Source organism: Channa argus, chromosome 5 (genome assembly GCF_033026475.1).
Source record: "Channa argus isolate prfri chromosome 5, Channa argus male v1.0, whole genome shotgun sequence".
Taxonomy (NCBI): Eukaryota; Metazoa; Chordata; class Actinopteri; order Anabantiformes; family Channidae; genus Channa; species Channa argus.
In genome coordinates, this window is record NC_090201.1 from 21,185,566 (window position 1) to 21,204,533 (window position 18,968).

Here is an 18,968-nt window from a genome sequence, read left to right on the forward strand (position 1 = left end):
AAGCCACAGTCTTTGAGTCTTTGAGCCCGCCAGGACACACACACACACACACACACACACACACACACACACACACACACACACACACACACACACACTCCATTAAAGTGAGTGGTGGTTCCTACCAGCCAGGCAATAGTCTACAGAGGGTTACGACTAGAGAAAAAGAGGTGAGTAGAAGGAAAAATGACGAAAGATTGCCGATCACTTTCAAACAGCCCCTTCACTTCCCTCCTCTGGCCAGAGGCCTTCTTTTACAACTTCCCTTTTCCTTTTTATTTTACAAAAAAATTGCTCTGTCTACACCAAAAGAGACGGACTCCCTGAGCTCAGTGCCTAGAACTTTTTCTCCAGAGATGCTCCATAGAGGAAAGAGTGTTTTGAGAGGGAAAGATTTTTTTTCTTTTTTTTTTTTGTTACTAATATTTTATGAAATGCAAATGAATAGTACCTGTAGCTCTATGCAGTGACAATATGCTGTACACTGTTTTAAGGTGTGCTACCAGTGCACTTTATGGAGACTTATTTGTCGGGTGTAGGAACTTGGTTGAGTGTGTGCTTGTGTATGTTTGCGTGGTGCCACTTCTCTTTCATGCTCTCTGTCTCGCTCTTTCCCAGGGCACAGCTGTAAAAAGTTCAGCTTTTAAAGCTTTCATCTCTGTCTAAATCCAAACCAATGTACCATTATTTATTTATCTGCCAGAGACCAGAAATATCCGCTAAGATCAGCCCGACTTCGACAAGATGGGCCTCGGCCTTGTGGTGGGTCTCTGGTCAGAGCAGTCACACACAAACACTCACAAATAAATGGGCAAATGAGCACACAAGTGTTAGAAACTGAGATTCACTCACACACACACACAAACAGACATACACAGTGTATACTATCAGTAAATGACTGGGACTGCACTCAGCCGTTCAGGTAATGCACCTGTACCGAGGAACCTGATAAATCCCTGAATGCTGTAGTCTTATCTGCCCAGGCCAGATTGAAGAACAAGGCTCCAGTCTTTTGTGTGTGGCTCTGTCTGTCTGTGCCTACCTCTGTTTGTGTCTGTGTGTCTGTCTTGTGTCCGCTTGCTGCAGTGCTTCAGCCTGCACTTAGTCTTTCCCTGACAACACTACTTCTCCTGTGAAAGTTGATAGGCTATAAACTCACCTCATTATGGATGATCTCTTTTTCTTCTTCCTCCTCCTCCTTCCCCTTAACTTCCGTCTTTTTATTTTGTTTAAAATGTCAGGTCTGGAACGTTGCAGAACCACTAGCCTCACGTTATGTACTTGAAAGGAAAGTTGCACTAATTGTGTTTTAAATTAACGATATGGTCAAATGATTATGTGAAATTTGAAAGGTGTTTTAACATGAGCTCTACTGTGCCTTCAATCTGTTTCAAATTTGTTTTGGTTAAAACCTAAAACCTACCTGGCCCCAAAACATAGCTAATTGGTGAACATATGAGCTTTTTAGCAGCCATAGAAGCAGACTAAGGCTTCTGAGCCAATATTGGATTTTATTTATTCTCACGTGAAAGATACAAATACTAAATGAGCACTAATGTTACTCACCATCTGCTAGATGTGCATATAGTTTTGCCTAAATGTTAGCCATGTAAACTTATTATGGTGATAATATGTCAACGTAATGTTTACAAACTGTTCTGATGACTCCCAGTGGTGAAAAAGAAATCCTAATATTATTTTACAGAGTTCAGGGGGTAGCAACTGAAGTTTAAACTAATTGAAAGATATATGAGATATATGATTAATAATGCATTATCTGAAAATTCTATTTGCCTGTTTAGGTGAGCGTTCATTAAATGAAACTCAGCTCTGATCCGGGACCATCATGCAAAGCTAACAGATGGCACCTGGATAGTTCGGTTACTTTAACATTCAGGAAAATGTTGCAAAAACACACTCGATGGGTGATGGACAACCTCTTAAGCTTCTTATATGTTTGAAAAGTAATGTTTAGTGGATGTAAAGTATTTAAAAACAACTGTTAGCACCTGGGTGCTTGAGCGATTGAGTTTTTTTGCATGTGTACGTGACCCTTTCCTTATTGCCTTGCATATCAGCTGAATTTATGCTGTTAGTTCCTTGCAAATTAGTTTGATGTAGATTTATCCCCCTCAGCCTTGCGCCCCACCATGCCAGCTTGCCTTGACTTTCAGAGAGGATGGTGAAATGCTTCACTGAAGATATTTTTGGCCATGTTACATAATAAGTCTCCCTTTCTGTCTCTTCTCATGAAGTGCTATGATGCTGCACAGTTGGCAGGCAAGTCGGCACTGATGCACTAGCTGTGATGTATCTCAGAGATATTTAAGGATGTTTTAGTTCTAATCAGTAGCTGTCAGTCGTTCAGAAAACTATTACTATTGTTGAAGGAATAAAAATACTGTTACTGAGCCTGACTATTGCATTGCATTTTTTTTTTTACAATTGGAAAGGCAGAGATATACAGTACCAGACAAACCATTTGGGTTTGGGGAAGTTGTCCTAATAGGCTGGTCAACCTGTGAAGCTGTGGCTTCAGTAAATGCATAATCTTATTCTGATTAATGAATTAGCATCAGATTAACCATTAGATCATGTTCTGAATAAACCAGCACGTTCCACTTAACAAAATAACGTTATATTGCTATTTAGAAATATAAAATTACAACTCGCCCACAACTGAAGAAGAATCATACGGAAAATAAATACTGTATAATATTATTATGCAATTAATGGTTACTTTCTTTCTCTTTTTGGTTTTAACATTTTGTTAATCCACTAGTCTTTTTATAACCTGAACAAAAGGTCATAATTTCCAACAGTCCATGGTGACATATTTTAAAGTCATTTAGTTGCTTGTTTTTGATTATGTGATTTTAAAATATTTACATTTTTAAATTAAAATGTCACTAGTACGTTTTTGATTGTAATATATTTTGTACAGACAGCTGAAGAACTTATCATATGCTAAGCATAGGATCTAATCACCTGTGAGTCGATTCAGCACCAAAACTGTTGCCGATTATCATTGAATTATCATTGTTTATTCATCTGTCACCCTTTTTTCTTTTTTCCTTTAAGTTAATCCTTTTATTTACTACTCACTGCTCTGTTTGTAGGTGCATTTTGCTCTATTTCTTAGCTGAGCAGTGATTTACCACAGTGTGTTAGATTGGTTTTCTGTGTCCAAAGCCCTGCTTGTTGACTTTGTTATTACTCTGAAGGAGAGAAAAGTTTAGAAGGGAAGACTCGAGGGGTGAGAATAAGGGCAAAAAGCATAGAAGTGTGAAGGAGAAATTGGAAAGAGGTGTGTGTGTGTGTGTGTGCTTGTGTAAGAGAGAAGTGACCACAGGGATGTGGTATCATACCTGAGAGAAGACCAGAAAATGAAATAAATGAGGGAACAATCTGAGAGTGAAGAGGAGAGGAGAAGATGTACCCTGCTCCCTATGCTCCTCTGGGCTTTGGCTAGATTGCTTTCTCTCATACTTGGAAGTTGAGGTGGCGAAGGATGGAGAATGTGGGCACAGCCGCAGGGGTGTTGGTTAGCAGAGAAGACACTCAGGTGTTAATTTGCACCTCGATTCACACCTCTAGCATTCCATCAGATGGCCAGAAAGCTGCAGACCTCGCGAGATGATACCCCTGTCACCTCGATCAGAGCTAGCGATCACATAAACCATCCCTGTCAACTGTAAGACTTTGCTCCAGGCAATTGGATCCTCAGCCCCCTCTCTCCTCTGTCCCTCTCCCTCTTATTTTCAGACTCAGCCAAGATACCTCTCTGGCCCTGTCACAGGCTGCTGAACCCTCTTATGGGAGCTGGTTGTCCAAAAACGTGCCAAATGTAATAAAAGTGCGATAGCGCTTGGCTTCACGTCCGGTCCTGGCACCAGAGCACAAGGAGGAAATTATGTTTCCGAGTTAAATTGGTTTCCTGGCATGTGATAAGTTGGGGTGAATTTTTAATCCATGACCTCATGAAAATATGTCATTCTCCCAGCTGCTATCATTTCTCCCATCCTGTCATCTCCTTCTCCCTCCACTGCTCCCACCTGCTTCTTGCCCTTGTTCTTCTGGCTCGTGGTTCTAAAAAGTAAAACATAGCAGGTGTGGGACACCTTTGCTCTTTAACCAATTACCTCAGCGGTGTATAATCCTACCCAATCGCACCTTTCTTCCCACTCAGTCCTTTTCCGTCCCTGCTGCTCTCACTCCCTCACCTCCACCCACACATTTCTTTTTTTTTTTGTTTTTTTTCATCTCTCTCCGTCATCCCTCCAGCTCGGTTAGGCTCCGTGGCTCACCAATTACAGCAGCAGTAGGCAGCTAGCTAAAGTTACTCCCACAGGCACTTTCCATGCATGCAGGAGGCGTGCAGCTGACTGACGTGACACAGGGTGTTCTCCCATAGCCAGCCCACCACCTGACGGAAGCTGATAGCCAGGCTCCAGCAGGCCTCAGTGTTGCTGGCTTTACATGGCTACCCATTTGCTGCACCTACCAACACTTTTCTATTCAAGTGAAAGGATTGTCGACAGGCAAACAAGCCAAGGCAGGATGACGAAAGCTGTAGAGTTTGGTTTAAAAGTTTTAATACCTATGTACCAGGGTGTACAAGTGCTTATCTGTGTGTTACAGGTATTTTCCCTGAATGCAACAGATGGGTGTAGGTTTGGTTTCAGTTTGGTTCTTATACTAAAACATAAAGGGTATAAACGCTTTTAATATTTGTTTTTGTTTTAATAAATAGGTTATAATAAAGTTAATGGTATAATTCAGACTCAGCTAACAATGAAACAACAATTATTATCTGAGTAATAAATGTCATTTTAGGAGAATTGATTGTGATTGATTTGATTTTGGTTTTATTTACCCCAAATTGCATAGACGGCAGAGCATTGTCTGTAGTAACCTCCAACTGGAGAAGAGACCACATATTGCTGGAGTAGGGTGAAAAAAAACTATCTAGAAAATAGCCCACTGTACCTCATAAAGTGTAATTATTATGAGGGCACGTTAAGGAGGACCACTCTTTTTTGATCAATATAAAGCATTTCAAATCTGGATTTAATCAGCTGGACAGTAAAAGGACATTGTTTAGACAGATTTATTGTAGTACTGTCTGTCTGCGTGGCTGCTGGCTCTCTATTTCTATGTTTCTTCTTATCTGATTGAGGCAAACTTTAGACACTTAAGCTAGGGCGATGAAATGTTTTGTAATCTGTGTCTTCATGTCAGTTGGAACAAGGTTCTTATCTTTTAAACATTAGTACTGGAGATTATAAAACAGTGTACTATTATAATGTGAAAACAGTAGTAGTGGGAACAAATTGAATTCAGAGTGCATAAGAAAAAGCTTTGATTTCTTAAGATACGTAGTGAGAAAATGTCCTTTTTCTTTTTTCTGCATTATTTGAGAGTTGAATCTGGCAGTTGTCACCTTAAAGAAACTTCTATCTACGTTCCTCTGTGAAATTATTATTATACACCTAAAGGCAACTTAGAGTCACAAATTAACATAACACCCATGTCTTTGGACTGTGGGCGGGAAGTGGAGTACCCGAAGGATTCCCACGGAAGCACGTGGAGGACATGTGAACCCCACACAGAAAGCTGCATCCGGCAGATGGACTCCAACCGGGAAGCTTTTAGTTGTGAGGAGGCGCTAACCACTCCACTACCGCGCAGCCCACGTGGGTACAGTCGCAGAAATTAAATAACAAGGGGGTTTCTGTCATTCTTCTTCTGCATACAATCACATCTGCGCCTAATGTCAGATAGAGATGGTGCTGCTGGGCAAGCTCAGGCCTAGCAATAAACAAGAATTAATCCCGATGCACACAGCTAAAGGCGAAGCAGCCACAGCAAGGGGAAATTGGACCGAGCCTTACCCATTCATCATCAGGCAGTGACCTGTGTGGAGGACTGGTCGACATGATAAGAGCTGCTACAGTATTTGATCACATGTACTCACATGTACTGTATGCATCATCCTGACTCGCTTTGCTCTCATCCAATCAGTTGTCATCAGCTAAGGAGCCAATCAGAAGCCAGGGTCTCTGCTGGAGGCGTTGAGGGACTAAAGAGGAAGGGACTGTCTCAAAGTCGAACCCTGCGACGCAGAGCCGCATCAAAATTCATACTGAAACACCAGACTGAATACTGATCAGGTCACAGATCGTGTCCTGCAGCTCAATGAAGAAAAGGCATTTTTACAGTGGTATCCCCTTGTGTTACTGCATAAACATGGATATAAATCTAAAAACACATCTCTCATGGGTAGTTAGAAAAGGCAAAGAGAGGTAGGTAAGGAACACTGAGAGAAAAACATGGAAGGTGTGATCCAGTTATACAAGGCTGTTGTGTCTCTGATGTGATGCTAAAGCAATGACAGGAGAGAGTGACGGTGACAGTGTGGGGGGGCAGATGTGGGCATGGTACCATATGCTGTATTTTTTTCTGCTGTACATTGTTTTTGTGATTTTCAAAGGAATATAGGAAATCTCAATAACATGCAGTATTCGAATAAAAATGCCCAGACACATTTTCATTTTTTACATTTCTAGTTGTCTGCAGCGGATCAGAGTAAAAAAATCAATGATTATATCACGATCTAGCATATTTATAGTAGACTTTGTTTTTTCTCGTGGATTTAATCAGTTTGAAAGGTTACACCAACTTATTGATCTTGCCCTGGTCAATAATTCAATATGAGCATCTAATATTTTTCACCAGTATTGGGTTAATATAATCACACCTCTGTGTCCACATAGTGATTCTATAAAGCTCTGATAAAAAAAAAAAACATTAATAAAACTTAGTAATCTTTAGTTATTTTCCATTTGTTCTCATTTAGTAGGACACACTTCATTGTATTGAACACAAAATTAACTATTTTAGAGCGAAAAAATATTATAAAATTAATAAGCAACAGTATTGTTAGCATTAATAATTTCATTTTACAGATTTAATTGTCTGAATTTTGTTTATTAGATGTTTGTTTTATTCCTCAACGATAGGAAAATGGTTTTGTACTCTTGGTTGGACAAAATAAAATATATATAAATATTTCACTATGGAAACATGATGGCCACTGGCCACCGTTTCATTAAATTGTTATAGATTACCTGATTAATTAAGAAAATACTACCCCACTAAAGACATTTATTTTTCCAGCCCTGGACCATTTCATGTACAGTAAACTACAGAAAACATGTCATCCTCCACATAAAAACAAATGATGTCAACCATCACAACAGATCAGATTTTCATGCTTATAACATTTTGTCTAATTGTTTCATATAGAAACTGGGGAAAAGCTAAGAGAGGGATTCCATCATATTCCCTCTGTGATCTGTACAATATTAAACTGCCGGCTAACTTAAATCTCTTACATGTAGGTCAGTTTTAGGCAAACTATTTTTTTCCAGAATGACACATGAATACACGTTAATACCCTGTCAATCCTGATTTGACTGGAATTCAGATTAAAGTGACCTTAATCCTTCACCTGACTCCACCCAGTATCCCTCTGCCATTTCAGCGACAGAGAGAGAGAGAGAGAGCGAGAGAAAGAGGTAGAGAGGCAGAGGTATAGTATTGATTGCAAGATCTGAATTAACATAGTGGATTAACATACTGGTGCTCAGTGGAAACAAGACAAACAACAACTGAACTCATGACCTGCTTGGATTTGACACCGCACCAAGATACAATAATTAGTAACGGAGCCAGAAAATCCAACTTTAAAAAAAAAAAAAAGTGTTTTTTTTCTATTCCACTAATTCCATTTAAATTTCTCACTCTTCCACCAGATGAAGTATTTCTCTCTGGTTGCAAATTAAATGTCTCTGTGAGTACATTTACTCCAGTTAGTCTGACTAACAGCCAAAAGAACAGTCTATATTTACTTTCATGCATGAAGTAACTGAGAATAAATTTTGGATGTGTATAAAATGCTTCATTATTCAGCAGCACTGGAGAGGTTATATTTCATGTGTTCCTATTTTCACACAAAATGGCTGAAATCCAGCAACCTCTGCCTAGACTAAGATTAATTGGATGCAGCCCCTTTTCTGCTGCTGTATAACACCGTTAGTGGGGTGTGAGCCAAGCATATGCGTGATCACATATACACACACTTGCACAATAGCAATCACACACACATCAATTCAACAAGTGCTTCCTGAGCCTGTGTTGAGTCAGCTCCTCGCGAATCAACATCCTAGCTTTTTCCCCTAGAAGTCGGTCCTCGGAGAGAAAAGGCAGTATGGCCACATGACACAGACTAGAGAGAGAGGGGGCACAACAGACTGTATGAGTAAAAGGAGAGTGCGAGCGAACAATAACAGTGACTGTCTCCACCTCACCACTGAACAAGAAGGATCAATAAAACAAAGTCAAATAGCTCTCACCGAGAAATCCTCTGTGACTCTTCTGTTCAAGGAGCATTTGGAAAACCGAACTGTGAGAAGCAGCGGGCCTCCACTTATTTTTGTAAAAGTTTGATTTACACTGAAAAACTGGAGGTGTTGACTGTACAGTAGCTCAAACTCAGGGAATGTTTCGCAAAACTGTTCAGACAGCAAAGTAATAATTTGAGAGAAAAATACTGACTTAAACACAATAACAAATCAAATACAGTTGTATTAATATAGAGAGTGTGAAGTTAACGTCCCACAGTGTTACAGTAACTGTTGCACCGTGAGATTTCACCAGCCTTTCCGGTGCTGAGCTCTGAGTTTCTGTCTGGCTTCTGAAAAGCTTCAGCATCTTTAAAGTAGGTCAGTGCTGCCGCCATCCTGCCTTTGAGAGTATGATTGTATTAGAATTAGCAGATGGTGTTCATGCATTTATTATTATTGGTTTTCCATATCCAGGTTTGGTATAGTCAAAGGACAAAGAGGGTGGTGTGTATTTGGGGGTCAAAATCCCAGTGCACAGTGCCTCTGAGTTAACGCAATATCTTTCCCTTGAGCTCTAGATTGATATTGTAGGTGTGTAGCACAGTAAATCTATCCATTCTAGGTAAACATTCACATTTAGCATAGGGTATAAAATACGCTTTTATTTATTCACAGTAAACTTCTGTTAAAGTAGAATGTCAAATACAAGAAAATGTGAGAAGACTGTAGGCTCACTGTTTTTGTTTTGTAGAGGATTTGGAAGACGATCGCATGCTCACTGAGCGGTAAAGCTCTGGATTTTGACCATAGATAGCAAGGGGCTTTGAAAGTGAGAGCCATTGTTGGACAGATCCCATCAGATTGAAGGAGGATAAGCTGCCTGGGGGATGCGGTCAGAGCAAAACTCTTTTGGGCACTGTCATTTTTCCAAAAAGGGGGGTATCCATCATTCCTTTGATAATGGAGTTTTAATTATTAGACGACGAGGAGAAATGGGCTGTGGAGAGATAACTGATGGGATAGAAAAGTTGGCTTTGCGGCATTAGTGCCTCACATGTACGTTTTGTGTGTGTGCTCGTGTGCGTTTCTTCAGCAATGTGGTGCGTTTGTGTGCATGCATGCATGGGAGTGAAAAAGAAAAGTAGTTGTTTATTCCTTTCACACTATTCCCTAAATGCTCCATGGCTCCATCTACACGAAGTAAGAAAATGAGCTTTCAGATGAAGCACCATCATTTGTTGCCGTCACCGACAGGGTTAGTGTTGCATAATGTTCTGGTTCTACTGTGGGAATTTCATCAGAAAATGGAGCATTGCATTAGTTGATGCTGAAAACTTAAGTCACACTTGTGTTAACTGATTGTCATTTGTTTCTTCTTCTTGCTCATTCATAGTGTTTATAGCTGGCTAGTTACATCCTCCTCATCCATCCCCCTTCAGATTCATACAGGTTTAACTTGAGGCATCTGATAAATGCGCTCATGCAAATATCATAAGTCAGAGAAAAAAAATCACTACACATACATTAGAATATAATATTAGTCTTATATTATGAATGTTGGCACATTCTTCTTGGTCAGGTTCATGGGCCCCCTTGATCCAATTATAGTGTTTAATTCAGCTTCTTCTTCTTCTTCATCCTGTTGTCAAAAACTGAGCTGTTTGGCCATTATGATCAATACTATCAATGGAAACAACATCCCAACCACTGAGTGTTGTTGTGGAAGGCTGCAAAGGTTAACAAATATCAGCAAACTGTATGTAACATTTTGAGAATGCGACAAGATGCAGCAGAGGCTTTTACGTTTTACATTTAGGGACATAAGTGTCTCTCTCCTCCCTCTCTCCTTTTTTAGCTTCTCACTTCAGAACTGCCTTCCTTGCCTTTGTCTGTCTGAGCCCATATCTCTCTCCCTGTCACTACACACTCTCACCTCGTCTGTCTGTGTCTCTCTCCATTTTCTCATCAGCACCGTCATTCACTCGCTTCCCATCTCTTTATATTAACTTCTCGACTGCCTACACCTTGTCTTTCTTTCTGTGCTCTTTTTGTGCCCCGCACATGAAGCCCATTTTCTTAGCGTCCCCATCTTAGTGGCCCTATTGCTCGGTCTCTGTAGAACAGTGTGCTGGCTGTTAGCGGCGCCCCGGCAGCATGGCACATGGCCGCGGTATCCTGGCTATTAATAACGTGGTCTCACGGTGCTCAGTCCAAGACAGGACCGAGAGCCAGAGGGAGAGCAATCTGCTGTCTCCCTCAAGAGATGCTGAAAGGGGAATGTGCAAATAAGACAGCTTACTCTGCGTGGCCTTTCCCACCAGGACCCTCATTTTATTTGATGAATAAAGTGATTCTGAATTTAATTATTTTTCTAGACAAGAGAAGACATCTGGACAAGAATCAGTTCAAGTACTAAGGCTAATCAAAGGTTAAGATTCTATATAGTGAGGTGTAAAACGAGAGACATAGTTCCCTCTGGATCCACATGAGTCTGCAGTGGGTTGGAATATTTTCAGCCTCTGTGATCAACTGTGTCAAATCAAGTCTGACATAATTTTAATCTTTATTTGTTAATTTCTTTATTCTTGATGTGTACGAATGCGATGAATTGCTCATTAGCTTTTTTCAAAACTCATTTATGATCTTTTCTTTTGTTTACAGTGTGGGGATTTTCTTCCACTTCTACAACAGGTTTAGGTTGTATGCTTTTACGCCTGTGGATCATTTGATCTGATGAAATTTAAACATTCTGGTCTGTTTTTAGTAACAATGTGGCTGCAAATCTGCCCAATGTGACAAATTCCTGTTTGTAGTATATATATTGTGCCTTCAGTGGAAACTAGTGTCAGTTCGACCAAGACACCCACGGTTAGCACCGTTAGGATGCTCTAATTCTAGCAGCAGCGCAGGTAAAATTATTTCCTGAACTGGTAGTGTGTGCTGCCCTATGTGCTGTAATCAGTTAGCAACAGAATCAAAATTGTGTTAAAATCCCCAAAGATTCAAAAGGTCTAAAGCTCCAACTAACCCTAACTAAAAAAACTACAGCAGGCACTATTTCTTTTTGTGAAGGTTTCTCAAGAATTTGTGAATGGTTCGCAACAAACAAGTTTTTGGCTTTTTTCCCTGTTTTTTACTTTTTCTTTTTAAAATGTTTTGTTAACTCCAAGTAGGGCTATTAAAGTAAGACTATTACTTAGTAATGTATACAAATATAGAGGGACAAAGACCTTTACCTGACCTGTAAGACCTATAAAGACCTTGTTTAACAGCAAAATCTTCAAAAAGTTGAATGCTGTCCTACTGAAACTGTTTTTGGAGATTTGCCCTGTTCTGTAGACTGTGAACTTGCAGACAGATGCTTCTCGATGGAGTCATGATGCCTACACCAAGCTGTCACCTAAATAACATCACACTGCTCCTGCTTCTGTGTTTTGAGGGTAGAAAGCTGCCGTGTGTTTGAACACTTATTATTTCTTAGTGTTAGCCTCAAACTTGTGATCATATTGTTTGTCAGTGTGGGGGGAAAAAAACTGATTAAGATCTTCCAGTTTGGTTTTTTCCATGGACATATGGAATATATAGCACTGCACATATTGTGAATGCACACTCCATTAGCTGCGTTCCTCTTTTTGTGCATTGTTTTACTGTGGGTGCTTTGTGGAGATGACAAGCCTCCCCTGCATTTCTGCCAGACCTCTTGAACTTTCTGTCTGTGTGTGCTAAACCAAGAAATGAATATCTAAATAAAAAATATATTGAATATTTCACAAACTAGTGTTTCCTTGAAATTGTTGTTTCAAAAGGGTTATTTTGAAGAAACTGGTGTCTGGCTCATGTATCACTTTGCCTGCTGGTGTTTTTACTTCAGTCAGGTCTAAAAGTGGGTTTTTTTTGTATGTCTGTGTCTTCCAGGTGACAGTAACCCCAAGGAGAGCAGCCCTTTCATCAACAGCAGTGATGTTGCTGCAGAAAAGAGCCAGCAGTATGACGGCAAGAACATGGCTTTGTTTGAGGTAGAGTCCAATGGTCTGCACATCCCCTCCCTCACACACACACACACATGCACACACACACACACTGATTTGTTAATGCACACAATCGAGCATGATAGAAAGATGCAGGATACACTAATTCTCACTATTAAGTGATTGAATGGAGACTCTGACATCGATTAATGGGGGTAATTACGGTGTGAAGGGCATGTGGGAACCTCAGGTTAATGCAAACAAATCTCACACTGCTACAGGAAACAACTTCAGCAGGGCAATTTGCCACAGCTCAGCACAAGTGTATTTACATTGCTTTCGCAGTGGGATTTCTAGATTAAACAAATGGAGAAAAGAAAAAACTAAATCAGACACCGCACTTTGTTATTAAGTTCCAAATGGGTTGGAACTTGCAGAAAGACGGAAGCATAATGCTTAAAAGAAAAAGTGTGAAGAAAAAGTCAGTGACTATTTGGAACGAGATCCAATTTCAAATATTGTTCTGGCTTAAACATTCACAGTATAAGTCGGAAAAAGTATGTGAACCCCTCGGCAAATGACATCGACAAATGCTAACTGGAGTCAGAAGTTAGTAAACGGTTGATTAAACAGGACTGGAGGTGTGGGTTAGAGGTGCTTGAACTTCAAACTAACATTTTGATTTTGTTAAAAGACACCTCTGTTTTGCACTGCAAAAACAGGCTCTCAGAATAATTATATTATCTCTAAAGTGGAAAGAATGTAGCGGTGGACAATATCAATTCTGTTGGGGGATGCAGATGCCATCTTGTGAGCTATGTGGATGGTTTACCTGTACCTGCTACAGTAGTTAGAATGGGTCACCTGCAAATCTTTTGTTTCAGTTGGAATTAAATTTAATCAAGATGTAAAGAAATTCTGCCAGGAGAACTCTACCTGCGCAAATCAGGTTTCCCTAATACCCTGCCCAGATTTCGGAAACCATCTTTCTCATTTACATGAGAGAAATCAGCTTTTTGGGGAAAGCTACTGTAATCTGGTTACTTAAGTGCATCTACAGTAAATACACTAATTGATGTTGTGGGACACCCTCTAGCGAGAAACTTACAACAGACATCCTAAAAATATGGCCACGCAGTTACTGATCTTTGGTGATCTAAAAAAAATCACTCACCAAGTACATTTCTTTTGAAGCTCCTAGCTGACTGCAGTGGTTAAATGCACCACTGTACCCATGCTGTGGCTTTGGCCCCCCTACTTATTTTCAGAAACAATAATGAAAACACTGACTCCAGTCTCTCTTTCCATGTTTGTACATATTTAGGAGGAGATGGACACAAGTCCTATGGTGTCGTCTCTACTCAGCAGCCTGGCCAACTATTCCAATCTGCCACAGGGGAGCAAGGAGCACGAGGAGGCTGAGAACAATGAGGCTGAGCCATCACGCAAGAAGCCAGTCAAGGTATTTAACACATGAGTACATGCACATACACAATTACAGCAAGTAAACCAAAGCATTTGTGTTTGCAAATATACTGTAATCAGGCATCTTGTATATCAAGGACAAAAGATTTTTGTATATAGTATAATGTATGTTTAGATATACTTGTCAATTATGTGGAACATCAGATTTCAGTCACAAACTCAGTAACTCGTTGAAATAAATTACAAGATTTTAGGCATCTCTGTTTTTTCTAGAGTCCTTTCAAACATACTTCATATGTGATCATGATGATTTGAAATGTAAATTACAAGTCACTGAATGCCATTTGTTTATTTTAAGTGTTACAAATAAATTCATAAATAAATTAAAAAACAATAAATTTAGATGAAAACTGTTGATTTCCATGAAAACAGTGCTACATGAGTAGCACCATGTTCACATTTTCTCCCTATTCTTTTCTTCATTTTCAATCTTTTTTCACATAAACCACATCATCTCCTTTCACTGTAAACCTTGGTGGTTGTTTTCCTCTAAAATCAAACAGAACAAATTCTAGATATTGAAATAAATCTAAATAGAAAACAATTAGCTTTAAGTGTGCTGCTGCGAATGCAAAAGTTAAAGTTATGGATTCTCTGGGGTCATTGTACAATAAATCGAAGTGTAATATTTTCCATGATGTATTTATATTTTTAATATGACACAGAATAAAGATGTTACTGGCCACAATATGAATAATAATAATAATAACATGATATTTAAAGCTGCCTGCACAAACGGCAGGTTTAATTAAGAAAAATGAAAACAAATAACTGTAATCAACGTAATCTAACTCCCTCGCTCAGAAAGACACATTGTGCAGAGATAAATCAATCTCTTGCTGCAGTATTATATTTTCTGGTGTACCCTGGACACCTTGTTCACCTGAGGAGGTTATGCTTGTTGCTAAGGGATGGCCATTAAGTGTTACTAAATATAGATTTGTACATTGCACTACACCATGAAGCCCCATAAGCACAGCTTTTGATTGTTTTCTTAACACGCTCACTAGAGAACTGGAATAACTCATTTTAGAACTTGTCAATCATTCTCTGTTGATATTATAAATCTCCTCATGGTGTTAGTGGATTGCATCTTAAATGCTACTTACTAATGAGCTCCCTCCACATCATCTCCTGGTATTTTCTGCTGTTGGATGTTGAGATGCCAGCAGGAAGGAGTTTGCCTTTCTATTTTTTTTTTCTTTTTTTTTTCTCCCCGATTGATGGACGTACTGGCAGCTACATTATTAATCCGTGGGGAAATAGTGGCTGTAGCTGCAGAGCGAGATGTGACATAGCAAAGCTGAAATGAGAAGAGATGCCGATAATGATGATGATGATGGTGATGATGCAAATAATGAAAGAAGTTGTGAATCATTTTTGTGAAGATAGTGGGAAAAGTGACTTATTCACATGGTAACATATTTGATGCTAACTTTTAAAACTCACTACATTGTAAAACATAGTTTAGATATTGATTGAGGCAGCAGAAGTGACAGGTTGACAGCTTTTCTCTGACATTTGACCCAGTCCGTCTATCTAGAAGCCCAATCAGTCAGACATTTTTCCTCCCCTCTACTGCATATTTGCTGTTCTCTTCACATGTGTCACTCACTTTTCCATTCTTTTACTCTTTGGTGCTGTTTTATTTCCTCACAGTTATTCTTTGTTATTTCTCACCTTGAAGGAAATTACTGATTTGGACCTTGGTTGCCACTGCACTTATGTCATACGTTGCCAACACTTTCCAGATGAGTCCTGTAGATAAACTCTAGATGCGCAGTGAAATAAGCTTTACATAATTCATCAAACTGACAGGAACCGAGATAAGGATTACTGATCATAGTGATTCTGCAAGTGTACCTCTTTTTAACAGATATAGTGAAAAACACAACTACCATCAAGTTAAAAACTAAAAAAAAAAAGGATGTCAAACCTAGAATTGTTTTTGACATCCAAGCTCTCATTAGGCACATTAGGCATTTCTGTAGATTTTTATACTGTAATATTTTATTCGATGGTGGGCAGTGTCTGATTTTAAAGGATTGCAATGATTACTATTTGGTACAGGCATTGACACCCCCTAAGCTAGAATTGTAACATAGGAAAAAAAAATCCTGATGTATGATCAGGTTGAACCTTGCTAATAGGCTGGTATTTACATGGTAACACAATAAACTAAGATGGCGAACACGGTAAACATCAGCATCCACCTGCAAAACATCAGCTTGTTAGCTTCGTCTGTGTTAGCCTGTTAGCACAATGATGTTATCATTTTGCTCAAAGCCACGCGGAGCTGCTAGCATGAATGTGGCAGCTGTAAAAACTAAAGTGTGTCTTTGTTAACTGAGAAAGCTGATGAAGGCCACCAGATGTGACTAAAAGCTTTGGGGCAAACCAATTAGTGGAATTTTCTCTCAGCTTGATAGAACAATTATAAAACCTCTAACCTCAAGAATAGAATTCAACACCCACAGCTCCACGAAAGCATTTGTCCCATGACAGTGATGCACTCAACCCCTTTGGATGACAGTTAAACAGCAGCCCGTGTTAGTCACTAAGAACGCGTTTAAAGCATTGTAGCGTTTCATATTTAAAAGGGCAGCTCCACAAAAAACAACAACATTATAACGCATTCGCCATTGCACTTGCTTCTAGTGGTATCTAGCCATGCAGGTATTTGATATATTTGCCTTGAGAGTTTCACCTTCAGCACAATTTAAATTACTTTTGAAAACATTAACAGCAACCTCTCTTTCAAAACGCAACTGTCAGTTTATCAAGATTATCAAGATAATACACAGACCACATTAAAAGCACCGGACAGCGAGATCTGTGCACTTTCTAGACATTCTGCCTCTGTTTTTCAAAGCAGATGTAATTTAGGGACCTAACCTTTAACTGGTTCCACAGCTAGTTTTTGTCACGACCTGTTTGTAATGCAGATGGCCGTTTTACAGGACAGTGTGGACACATGGGAAATCAGCACCGGTTCAATTGTTCGTGGTTTTACTGTGGAACTGTTTGCTTGTGTATTTCCACATTTTACATAGTCCACCAAGTTGTCCCCCGTGTTAGGTGTATTTCCCTGGCTCTCAACAGCCTCTGGAACCCGCGGAGCAGGTCTAATAGCCCCCCCATTATTGCAACTCCTTCAATACTTTAATAAGTCTGCACGCTACACAAAGTTGCTGCTACTCCAATCAGCAGTCCATTCCACAGGCAATCTCTCCATCGCCATGAGAGGCTTTTCATTAAGCAGCCTGTGGTCTTTTTTTCTCTCACACAGCGACAACCCCCCCACCCCCCTATCACCTTCTCTATCTATTTCTTGCTTCGCTCCCTCTTCCTCATCCTCCATCTCGATCATCGGCCCCTCGAGTGAGGTAGTGAGTCAGTTGTGGGAGAGAGGGAGAGCAAGTGACAGGCTTTCTTTGTCATGGTGTGAAAGCCAAGATTGGAGATTTGGTTGGTGTATGACATGAGGGAGCAGTCTGGAGGTTGCACAGGTTACGATGGAAACAAGTCACAGCTAGTCTGCTGGCAATTTACTCTTCTTCAACTTTAGAGTGTTTTATGATCCTTACTGCTAGCTGTTCCCTCACACACTCTCCCCATTGCTCTCCCATCATTAGACCAGTGCATCAAATCAGTATGTTTATCAGCAGTGATCTGAGGCATCTGACCTCCTGATTAATCAATCAGGAGGTCAATTCATTAGTCAATTCATGAGATATTTTACAGCAGCATGCATGTATTTGTTTAACAGAGCTGAACAGAATTGTCACAGCTGACTTAGCTAAGACATCGCACTAAACATCATTGATCAGTTTCCTAATTATTTAGTTTAGTTTCAGTCCATGAAACACAGACGCCTTCAAATGCCTTGGAGAATCTAAGAGTGCACCTGGTTACTGCTGACCTGAATTTCAGAAAGCAAGAGTTTCGGTGTAGCTGCTGTTCGGTCGAAGATGTGCATTGTTTTAATTTTAGCCCTGAATGTGATAGTGTGGCTAAACAGAGGTTTCACAGCTGGTGGTAACACATGAGATTTTGTGGAGTCTTTTAACCTAGAATATTCAGGTTACATGTGTTTGCACTCTATTAAGGTATTAAGGCATCACAGAGGACATTTGGCTACAGCAGTCAGCATTTTACAGACAACCAGCAAGTAATGCTTTACACACACACACACACACACACACACACACACACGCACACACTGTTGACCGCAGAGTGTCTGGTTCATCCGCTGCTGGTCAGGCAGGCTGATGTTCACTGGCCTCTCCTCTCGCTGTCTATTTAATAATTCAGGACACCTGAGCAGAAACACATTTGCCCAATCAGCTCCTGTTTGACCAGCAGAGCGTGGAGATGACATTAGAAGCTCCCATTCTGCCTCCCTCACTTTCCTTAGTCCCCTCCCTCATTCACCTCACCTGCTCCTCTTTATGCTTCTGTCTCTGCCTCTGAAGTAATGAAACTGTAAAGGTGCATCCTGTCATCTCCACTCTCCTTTTTTTCACCTCCTCCTACTATCTTGCATTCCCTCTTTTTTATGTTTCCTTATCTCCTTTTTCTTTCCTCTCCTCTCTTCTGTTGTTTCATCTCTTCTGTCCTTTTACCCACTCGTATTTCTTTCCTTCTCTCTTCTACACGTTTGTTTCCACCTCCACATGTATGTCACATTGATTGATAATCATATTGGTTTACTATTAATCACACACACAGAGACAAAAACTTTAATGGTGTTTGATGATGTGTCTCTGCAGTGTGAGCTGGCCTATAAAGACAGGTGCAGCACCAAAAGGGAATTAATAAAAATATGACTACATATCCACGGCGATTCAGATGTGCCATAGATCCTTCTTCTGTCGGTGAGCATAAAGCATAAATCCTGCAAAAAGATAACACTGGTTTTGTCAGCCCGAGCAGGATAGCAGGGTGTCCCAGAGCCTGAGGGACTTTAGTCATAGAAAATATGGCTCCCCTTACTCCTCTGCAGTCTCTCACTTTCATTTTGCTTGCCCTGCAGCCAAGGATGTGAAGTTGCCTTCACCTTCCTTTTGTAATTTTTCTCCTCTCTGAACTCTGTCTAGCAGAGAGA

At 40.1% G+C, this 18,968-nt stretch overlaps 1 protein-coding gene across 3 annotated transcripts in view; it reads left to right on the forward strand.

Annotated features, from left to right (window-relative positions):
* The window catches only part of slc12a5a (solute carrier family 12 member 5a), a 134,304-nt gene that overhangs the window by 84,987 nt on the left and 30,349 nt on the right, over positions 1 to 18,968 (forward strand). For all 3 annotated transcript variants that reach the window (XM_067503276.1, XM_067503277.1, XM_067503278.1), the window contains exons 2-3: positions 12,324 to 12,424; positions 13,701 to 13,838. In XM_067503276.1, coding sequence (XP_067359377.1) covers positions 12,324 to 12,424; positions 13,701 to 13,838 — 239 coding nt within the window. The remainder of the gene's footprint in view (positions 1 to 12,323; positions 12,425 to 13,700; positions 13,839 to 18,968) is intronic.